Source organism: Periplaneta americana, chromosome 11 (assembly GCF_040183065.1).
Source record: "Periplaneta americana isolate PAMFEO1 chromosome 11, P.americana_PAMFEO1_priV1, whole genome shotgun sequence".
NCBI classification, from domain to species: domain Eukaryota; kingdom Metazoa; phylum Arthropoda; class Insecta; order Blattodea; family Blattidae; genus Periplaneta; species Periplaneta americana.
The window spans coordinates 58,879,859-58,890,758 of record NC_091127.1 but is presented as its reverse complement, the minus strand read 5'-3'; the positions used below and the strand labels follow the sequence as shown (position 1 = coordinate 58,890,758).

The window sequence follows — 10,900 nt, the reverse complement described above, 5'->3', positions numbered from 1 at the left end:
GGCGATAAAAAAAAATTGCAGACTGAAGGAGAAGATCAGATAAGGACAGCTAACTAATCTCTTCTTTAAAAAGGCCAAATTATAGATTAATATTTGAAGGGTTCAGAGTCATAGTGGGCCAAGCGCCATTTATTAAAAACGGAGAAAGCAAGGGTTAAAGTTATGTGAATACCATTGTTTAATGAAAGTTGACATATAATTTAGTTTTAAAGTGTATACTTCATATTACCTGCCATATGTTTCATTAAATTATGGTAATCACTTAATTTTAACCCTTGTTTTCTCCGTTTTTAATATATGGCGCTTGGCCCACTATGGCTCTCAACCCTTTATTTGCACTTATGATTATTATTTATTGAATATGTCGTTATCGCCTGCTTGTATAAAGACGGCTACTCTAACAAATAGCCATATAGGTATAAAAAATCTATCAATGTAACACTTTCATGACTATATTATGACATAAAAAAGATTATTTGATTCGTAGTTGCGGGTACATCTTCTTTCAATGTAAAGTATGACCTAGTTAAAGTCTTTAATTAAAAAAACAAAAGAAAGATAAAGTTTACATGGCACTATGTGAACACAATCTGTATCTCCACTTCGTTCTTTTGTTTTTATTTTTCAAAATTCATTGTTTATACTTTATTACTAGTTTATGAACACACATACTGTACACGGTATAAGATTTCGTTACTAACTTCAGTGTATATATGGTTATTATTTCACACTTCACTTATAACGGCATTATGTAACTTCGAAGTTCAAACCGTTTCAGATTATCTTCATAGACACTGACTGCATTTTTAAACACACTGTAGCATACACATAGACTTAATGATCAATTTACAAATTATTTGGGATTTTACTGCTTTAGCGTGGCGATGTACATATGCATATCTCTCTTAGGGCCACGTTGTGAAGCCTTGTCCGGAATTTACCACTTTCCAGAAAAGCTGTTTCCCATAATGTCTTCAAAATTATGTCCCGGGGGGAACAAAATGAGATGCGGGAGTCTCAGTTGAGTTTCTTGCGATATCTACTTGTATTCTTCGTCGTGTAGAGGGTATTGCTGCCATGTTTCAAACTTCTCTCTTTTCCTAGGACAGCGGCCTGCTCGTCTCAAGTAGGATCCGAACTCACAACTTGGTGTTGTACATTCACCACGCAGCACGCATCTGAAATCACGACCAGATATTGGTAATCTATGAGCATGCTTGAAGGAACCATAATCCAGGTCAAGAAAAAAGAAGCCGAAGGAAACATATTTTATAACCAACATTGTAATCATGCAGGGCCAACGATCATGCTCGAAGAAAACATTTCATCGCAGTCATCGTTGTCGTCTTCATCAACACCATCATCATCATCATCATCATCATCATCATCATCATCATCATCATCATCATCATCATCATCATCATCATCACACCATCATCACCATCATCGTTGTCGTCGTCTTCCTCATCATCATCATCATCATCATCATCATCATCATCCAGTCAGCATATATAAACAAATTCAGATGGTTTATCAACCGAGATTAGGGCACCGTCGTTAAAGTACCAATTAGAAAACTAAATCCACTTTCATCTCCTTTATCTGACGTGAGTAGCTATCGACTTCTCAATTTCTCTTCGTTAAAGTTCTTGACTTTTAATAACATCTCGCCAATGCACTTTTTACATTCCGTCCAAACAATGATTAATAAAATTATTAATGGTTTCTTCGGTGTCTGAACATTAGTGATTTTGTTCAAAAAGTAATTTATTTTCTGCTATAAATATACATAAGCTATCTGTCGGGTAAGGCGCTAGTCTACCGATCCGGAGTTGGTTCGAGCGCGGGTTCGATTCCCGCTTGGGCTGATTACCTGGTTGGGTTTTTTTCTGAGGTTTTCCCCAAGCGTAAGACAAATGTCAGGTAATCTATGGCGAATCATCGGCCTCATCTCGCCAAATACCATCTCGCTATCACCAATCCCATCGACGCTAAATAACTTCGTAGTTGATATAGCGTCGTTAAATAACCAAGCAAAAAATATAAATATACATTTTACTGATTCATATAGCAGAGAGGAAACTATTCACTACTCTTCTCTTCGATCGGTTTCAGAAACCCCGGTGCAAGGTCTACCGTCCTTTGTAGAGGCGCACTCAAATTCCATGCGGGATTAATACAGACCCAAAAAATAAACAATCCATTGCATGCGGGGGATTTCTGAAGACACACTTGAATTGCATGAGTGGGCGACTCTCATAAAAGAAAGGTGGAATCCCCGAAAACAGAATAAAATTAATTTGAAATCAACTCTCAAACAAACAATGTCCCATTTATCTTGTGCCCCTATTATAACTTTTTTGTTTGGATAGGTATTGGAATAGGGATGAAGTTACAGGAGAATGGAGAAAGTTACACAACACAGAACTGCACGCATTGTATTCTTCACCTGACATAATTAGGAACATTAAATCCAGACGTTTGAGATGGGCAGGGCATGTAGCACGTACGGGCGAATCCAGAAATGCATATAAAGTGTTAGCTGGGAGTCCGGAGGGAAAAAGACCTTTGGGAAGGCCGAGACGTAGATGGGTAGATAATATTAAAATAGATTTGAGGCAGTTGAGATATGATGATAGACACTGGATTAATCTTGCTCAGGATAGGGACCAATGGCGGGCTTATGTGAGGGCGGCAATGAACCTCCGGGTTCCTTACAAGCCAGTAAATAAGTAAGTAAGTACATATTTTAATCATGTTACATTGATTACACACATTAAGACGAGTTCAAAAATGTATCACAATGTCACTCTCCTAATCAATAACAACAAAACGAAACAACATATTTCCAATGTGATAATGTTATGCTTTGAAAGTCACAGAAGACGTTCCAAATAGTGACCATTCACATTAATGCACATTCGAAGGCGTTCCCCAAAAGACCGTATGACTGTCCGGCATGTTGCTGGCTGAATGAACACAAAAGCCTGTCGAATGCGTTGCTGCATGTCGTCTGGTGTTGTCAGAACGTTCTGGTACACACTGTCCTTTACAGTTCCTCACAGGAAGAAGTCGAGTGGCGACTGGTCCGGAGAACGTGCAGGCCATTGTACGTGGATTGTGGCGTCGACAGTTGTTGTGGTTTCTTTACATCGTCTGGTGTTGTCAGAATGTTCTGGTACACACTGTCCTTTACAGTTCCTCACAGGAAGAAGTGGCGACAAGTCCGGAGAACGTGCACGCCATTGTACGTGGATTGTGGCGTCGACAGTTGTTGTGGTTTCTTTACATGTTAAGACAGCAAACACACAACACACGACGTGTACGGACGTCAGTCGTCTTTCGTTTTGTGTAAGTTAATGCACAATATGAATAGGGCACCACAACAAATGGCACATTCTGATTGCATTCATTTTGCATTTTGTTGTTGTTGATTGGGAAGGTGACATTGTGATATATTCTTGAACTCGTCTTAATGTGTGTAATCAATGTAACATGATTAAAGTATGCAGTGCTATTTGAAAAAATGATGACGTCACGTGTATCTTGTACCATAATGTAGCTACATACACCAAATCCCTACACTCATGTTACCCTCTCATTCTAACATAACTCTAAAAAACAATAGTTCCAATACCTATCCAAACAAAAAAGTTACAATAGTTGCACAGGATAAATGGGACACCCTGTATACTGTAAATCAGCTGCATCTCTTCAGTAACGCAACACGATAGGACGAATGAAATTAACTACTTGTTAATAGTTTTAAATGATCTACATATTTATTGTAGTAACAGTACACCAATAAACCATAGCTAAAGCAACAGAACTACTTTCAATTTCCCTTCTGAGTACGAAACTTTTCGTGTAACCTACCTTAGCTGTATTAAAAACTACTTCTCCAGAAGAAGAGAATTTTGCTCCTAAATGATAATTCTGTTTCATCTTCCAGTACAATAATAACCTTTTTCAATCCCCAGCCGTTTGTCCGCGATAGACTGCTATTTACCCTCAACATCTCAACCGTAGTATAGTACTCCAACCAGGAGAAAGTCTCAGGGGAATGAGACGCAGCGGAGCAAAGCTATGAATGAATGTTGATGTCATAAGGTAACACACGTGGGCACACGCATCTCCATTGGCTAACTCTCAAAGCACAAACGATAACACTGATACATACTTATACTACCCTAGTTACAAAATTAGATCACGGTTAATTTCCTGGTCTTTTAATCCCTCCATACAGGAAATAACATATGCAGGAGAGCGTATGTTTTTTAAACTGACGTTATAACGATAATATTATCTATCTACTTCGCTCCAATAGATTACGCATTAGTAACTGCATTCCTTTTGCGGTTAATCTCCTGATTGGAGAACAGTATATCAGAGAGACACACGGCTGAGTAACGACAAACTCTTGTCGGATAGCAACAAAAGTTTAAGAATCTAAAAGGTTTATACAACAACCACTAACTTTGTTGAAGCAATGGATTCGACTAAGAACTGTTGTTAATTTAAGTGACTTTCCACCACAAAACTTCTATAAGGAAGGAAGAAGGATTACGATATCTATTGATGGAACCCGCAGTTCCGCAACAATATCAAGTTCGCAAAATAGTTCAGAGAAAGTTAAATCTTTTAACGAGTGACAACGGCATGATGAAAAATAATGTCAATTTTACGAGCTTAATTACATAACCTTTCCCTCTCAACGTCAAGTAACACAATGTAAGGCAATCATCAGGATTCTTAACATAATTTTTTTCATGATTAATTATACTGTATACTATCTTAATAGTGATTATAAAAAAAATTGAGATTAAGAAGGAAAAAAAAATATTAGACATGCGAATAAGGAGAATAACATCACAATAATTCAGATTACGATTGGATAGAAAAGGATTATGATTAACAATTAAAGAGAAAAAGATGACTGATATTAAGGGAAGAAGCTGCTGTATTTGCGACTAAGAAGATGACTGCGATTAAGAAAGAGAAAGGGACGATGACTGCGATTAGAGATGGGCGATAGTCACTTACGATAGTATCGATAGTGCTATCGACTATTTTTCCTACTGTCGATAGTCCTATCGACAGTTATAATCAAAATTAATATTAAGGTGATATGTAATTACTTAAGTTAATAATAGTTGGGCTTAATAGAAGTACTTATTAGTTAGCTTTACTTTTGCTTATTGTAGGCGACTAGGCGTTATTATAGCACAGTTTTTATTAATTATAGTCATAGGTTTATTGCATCTATTTAATTATAGTTAAAATTAGATTTACATTTATTTTTTATTCCTGCAATTATTGTAAATTTTATTAATATTTATAGCATTGTTATTATTGTATATTATATATATTACTACCACCGGGTGTATATCCAATTGTAGTGTTTAATACATACATACAATAAAACTATCGATATCATTATTTTTTTTAACATCCCCAAGGATAGTAAATGTTCCCCATTAAAATAAGCATTTCCACTCTGTTGGGATGCAGACGATTTCGCCTTTCATTGATTAAGTTTTCAGTTTTGGATAACAGTCTTTTCGAGGGAACTGAAGAGCCCAGTGAATACAGATAGTTTCTGACCAAATTACTTAGTTGTGAGTGAATGGTGTATGATAAAAGGAACGGATAAGTGAAACAAAATACTGGATTTGCTTAGCTTAATATGAAAAATAATGAGTGTGTGCCTGAAAATTGCGTAGTAGTTAAATAGGGATTTAATGTAAAAATTGTACTTGATAGTAAGGTTGAGTTTATAAATTATAATTGAGGATAACTGTCTTCCAAAATTTTGTACAGTAATGGCAAAAAAACCGGACCGACCCCTGTAGCTGATTTCAGAGCCTTGTTCACTCTAGAGCACGATAGACTGGTAACTAAGACTTTCGTGGTTCGAATCCTTCCTGGGAAAGAAACTTTTTTTGTTCCTTATTCAAATTTATTCCAAATATCTTTCGATTGCTGGTAAAATTCATGTTCTGGGAATAATAAGTTAATTAAGTAGTAAAATATCGCTGCAATCGAAAAGTATTGGGAATAAATTTGAATAAGGAACAAAAAAAAAAAAAGTTTCCTTCCTAGGCAGGATTCGAACCACGAAAGTCTTAGTTATGCTCTGGAGTGAACAAGGCTCTGAAATCAGCTACACGGGTCGGTCCGGTTTTTTTGCCACTACTGTACATTAATGGAGGTCATGAAAACTGGTTCTAGCCAATCAGAAAGAGACAATCCAATGTCTCAACTCTCATTATAAAGGGTACTATATCCTTCCCGGGTCTACTCTGTCATCTATGCGAGATATGTAGAACGCTTTTATTCTACCCATGATTGCAAAGTGAAGAATCGTGTGAATCTTCAGAGAGAGATACAAAATGAATATTAATACATGGGAAGTGAAAGGACTTCTTTTTGGCGCTAGGGAAACTTCATTTAAGTTAACCAAAACCATTCTCCTTTCTCTTAAATTTTCTAATGAGGACATTAACAAAATTTGTCTAATGGTATTGAGAGATTCATTATCCATTTTACGCAATCACTTTTATAAGACTACGTAATATTTTTTTATTTATTTATTTTTTACTTATTTTCATTACTGTTCATTGTGCTTTCATCTCATGTTTCTCCGAAATCAAATTGTACTTTATTTTTAAATTTATCATTGTCCTGTATTCCCTCCGCAAATCATGTTGTATTTTATTTTTAATTTAACCTCTGCTTTATATTCTGGATCTAGTGGTCAGCCGTAGATGTCGGTCAGATGTCCCAAAGTGTGGAATTAATAGCGGAATCATAGATTGGGATAAGTTCTGAACAAACTATGAATAAATAATTTCGAGGGAAAAATTGTTCCGGGGCCGGGTATCGAACCCGGGATCTTTGGTTAAACGTACCAACGCTCTCCCACTGAGCTACCCAGGAACTCTACCCGACACCGATTCAATTTTTCCCTCTATATCCACAGACCTCAAAGTGGGCTGACAACAGTCAAGCAACCAACATTTGAGTGCACACTAACTGTGTGTGACTTTAAATTGTGGTTTTCTGTTACGTACAGTGACGTGTATTATGCAAATTAAGCTTTCAGGAATAACTCCCTGTAAAGTTAATTTGAAAAATTTCGAGGGAAAAATTGTTCCGGGGCCGGGTATCGAACCCGGGACCTTTGGTTAAACGTACCAACGCTCTCCCACTGAGCTACCCGGGAACTCTACCCGACACCGATCCAATTTTTCCCTCTATATCCACAGACCTCAAAGTGGGCTGACAACAGTCAAGCAACCAACATTTGAGTGCACACTAACTCTGTGTGACTTTAAATTGTGGTTTTCTGTTACGTACAGTGACAGTGGGAGAGCGTTGGTACGTTTAACCAAAGGTCCCGGGTTCGATACCCGGCCCCGGAACAATTTTTCCCTCGAAATTATTCAAATTAACTTTACAGGGAGTTATTCCTGAAAGCTTAATTTGCAAACTATGAATGAATCGTTACAAACTAGTGTGTTCGTAATGTCTGATTGAATCTCTGAAAAAGAATCGTGTTGCCCAGCTCAAGTTTGAAAACCTTATAATATTATGATCTTCCCATTTTTCGATACTATCGATACTTTTGAAAACAATTTGACTGTCAATAATTATTGATAGTATCGATAGTACTATCAACTATCGCACATCGCTAATTGCGATTAAGGGGGCAATGGGAATGGTAATATTATTTAGAAACAATGGCGATTACTTTGACTAAGATGATTTCGATGACGTGACGAGTGTGATTAAAAATGATGACAGTGGTTGGGGTGGTTGTGTTTCTGATCAAGATCAAGTCAGCTCAACTCACATGCGGTCGTTGTGCGGCAGGAACTCCTTGCCGCGCTTGGATCGGATGCAGTCCCGCTGTTTGTCGAAGCACTCACACACGCAGGAGCCATCGGCGACATGGCGCGCCGAGAATTGACTCGTGCAGCGACACGTGTTGCTCTCCGAGGTGCCGCTAAGGACAGAGATGCAGTATAATGGTAACAATTATTATCATTATCATATTAGTATCCACTACATGCATAATGAACTGTTACCAGTGAAGATACTCACAGATTACAACTTCAGAAATTTAGAAAATAAATACAAACTAGAGCACTCACTGACAGGCTATACTTAGTACAGACAATAGTTAAAATATTAGTTTGTCATTTATAAGATTACTAAATTAATTATGCTGTTTGTTAAACTTTATAAATTTCAACATTTATGTAAAAGCAAATAACAAATTTGTAAATAAATAAACAAGTACATACACAAATAAATAAATAAATAAGTGAATAAATAAACAAATAAATTCTCTGTCTATGTATCAAACTATGCCTAGTGCATAGATATTCTCCGTCAATGTCTTGCCTATCTCAAGAGATGACATGATTTAACTCTCGTCACGAGATTCCCATTCTTCTAACACCACATACTGTACTCCAACCACGAGAAAGTCTCCAGGGAATGAGAGGGAGCGGGGTGATGCTGTGAATGAATGTTGATGTCATAAGATGTCATAAGGTCACACACGTGGCTACTCGTATCTCTATTGGCTAGCTCTCACAGCACAAACAATAACACTGATATACACATTTTTATACTACCCTTGTTACAAAATTAGATCACGGTTAATCTCCTGGTCTTTTAATCCCGCCATGCAGTAAATAATATATGCAGGAGAGCGCATGATTTTTAAACTGACGTTATAACTCTAATATTATCTATCTACTTCGCTCCAATAGATGACGTAATAGTAAGCACATTCCTTTCACGGTTTATCTCCTGGTTGGAGAACAGTACTGACCTACATGATTCAAGAATAACTTAAAAAGTTGTGTATAAAGTGCAAATTAAAATTAAGATGACATTTAACATTTAATTTTTTAAGGTGACATGCATTTACTTAGCCTGACGAGTTACTTCCTTGGTTTGAATTGTAAATTATTTAAAAATAGCGTGTAAGAGGACCTTAGACTAGAAATGTTTAGTTTAAATGTAGTTCTGCTTATAAGTATGCATAAGGGTGTAATTATTTGACTTATTTCAGCTGTTGTATCAGTGAAGCGAGGTGAGTCAGTGAAGTTATGGTTTTACAGTGCAATGAATAGTTCCGACCAGTGATAATTTATAGCGTCAATGAAATGTGTTCTATAGTGTCAGTGAAATGTGTTATAGAGTGTCAGTGAAATGTGTCCTAAAGTGTCAGTGAAATGCGTCATAGTGCCACTACAGTGAGTGAGATGAGAGTAAAGTGAAAGACTATTGAAACTTATGTAGGGCCTATACATATGTAGATTGTATTGTAAAATTAGGTATTTTGTTTTATTATTAATTGTAATTATTGTGTTAAATTGTATTGTGTATTCTTATTGTATTGTGTATATAATTGTATTATGCATTGTATAATTGTATTGTGTATTATATAATTGTATTGTGTATTGCAATTTTATTGAGTATTGTTTATTTGTATTGTTTATATTGTGTATACCACTGCCACCGGGTGCTTGCCCACATGCAGTATAAATAAATACATACATACATACATACATGTCAGACCAAGAGTCTTCGATGACTAGAAATTATGTAGTAGTAGCAGTAGTAATAATGGTAACAGTAGCAGAAATAATAGTAATAGCAGCAGCAGTTAAAGTAGATGTAGCAGCCACGAAATACGAGATAATCTTTCTTCATGCAGCTTGAATGTCTGCACTCAATTTTCACTTCTATTAATATAGTAGACATATTCTTTATGTAATTTTACTCTTCTCTCGTATTTCCTTTCGATTTCTTCCGCATGTTGTGTTTCTTTTTTAATTTCATCCTATGCATAGGCCTACTATTATACGAGGTGTCTCACTCGATCTCGCCAGGAAATTGCTGTTGTGATTCAATTTACCGCATGCTAATAAATATTGGAGGTCAAAAACTTAGAATTTCAAATATGTACCAGCATTGTATTATCTACAAATTATTTTTTCTCTCTCAGTTATTTCTCTGTATATTAGATTCTTTCTAAAGCAGTCATAAATCAAGGTTAAAATTCGAAGTCACTGACTAGAAAATATAGCTAACTATACAAAGGATCATAAAAATTAATATATAAATACAAAATAGTAGTGAATAGTTTATCTGGACAATATAGGCCTATTTACGTACGTATATCTCAAAACTATTTCACTCTATAAATCAAGGGCATGGATGGATGTGGGAAGGCCCAAGAAACACTGAAGAGATTTGTGGTAACAGACGGCACAAATTTTGTCTCCGTTTTTAACGATGAAACGGAGACAACGAATCCAAGATCTTGTCATTGAATTCATCACAGCTGCAAATAGTGGCCGAGAAATGGCGGCAACTTGTCTGTCTTTGTTGTGCAGCGTGCAGTATAGCTAACACTTAAAGGAGTCAGTGAGTAGACAAGATACGCAGAAGCTTGAATACAGTGCAGTGCACAATTCAAAATAATTATGCTCAGTTCAAAATAATTATTGTGACACGTTACAACGTAATGTAATGAAACAAAATATAATACTCCATTTTAGTATTTTACTTAACGGGCTGTATCAACTACATGATAATATAGAGTCTACGAAGTTCGTGATAGCGAGATACTTCAAATGTATTTACATTATCGGGCTTTCTAATAAAAAACTATATATATATACATATATATATATACACGCTTAACTGTCTTATACTTATACAATGAGTAGCTCGTTTATAAGTCGTGTGTAAATTCCTTACTAATAATTACTACATATGTCGTGTATAACAGTACACAGCTACGTCATAGTTTCATTATTACTTCATTACGAAAGGTAATAGAATAACTGAGGTTCTCTATTGCATCCGGTAGAGC

General features: G+C 36.1%; 1 protein-coding gene across 1 annotated transcript in view; it reads right to left on the bottom strand.

Moving 5' to 3' along the window:
• Positions 1-436: 436 nt before the first annotated feature.
• LOC138709038 (uncharacterized) overlaps positions 437-10,900 on the bottom strand; it is a 1,004,374-nt gene continuing 993,910 nt past the window's right edge. The window contains exons 5-6 of the mRNA XM_069839519.1: positions 7,856-8,008; positions 437-1,178 (exon numbers count right to left, since the gene is read on the bottom strand). Coding sequence (XP_069695620.1) covers positions 1,040-1,178; positions 7,856-8,008 — 292 coding nt within the window. The 3' untranslated portion in view covers positions 437-1,039. The remainder of the gene's footprint in view (positions 1,179-7,855; positions 8,009-10,900) is intronic.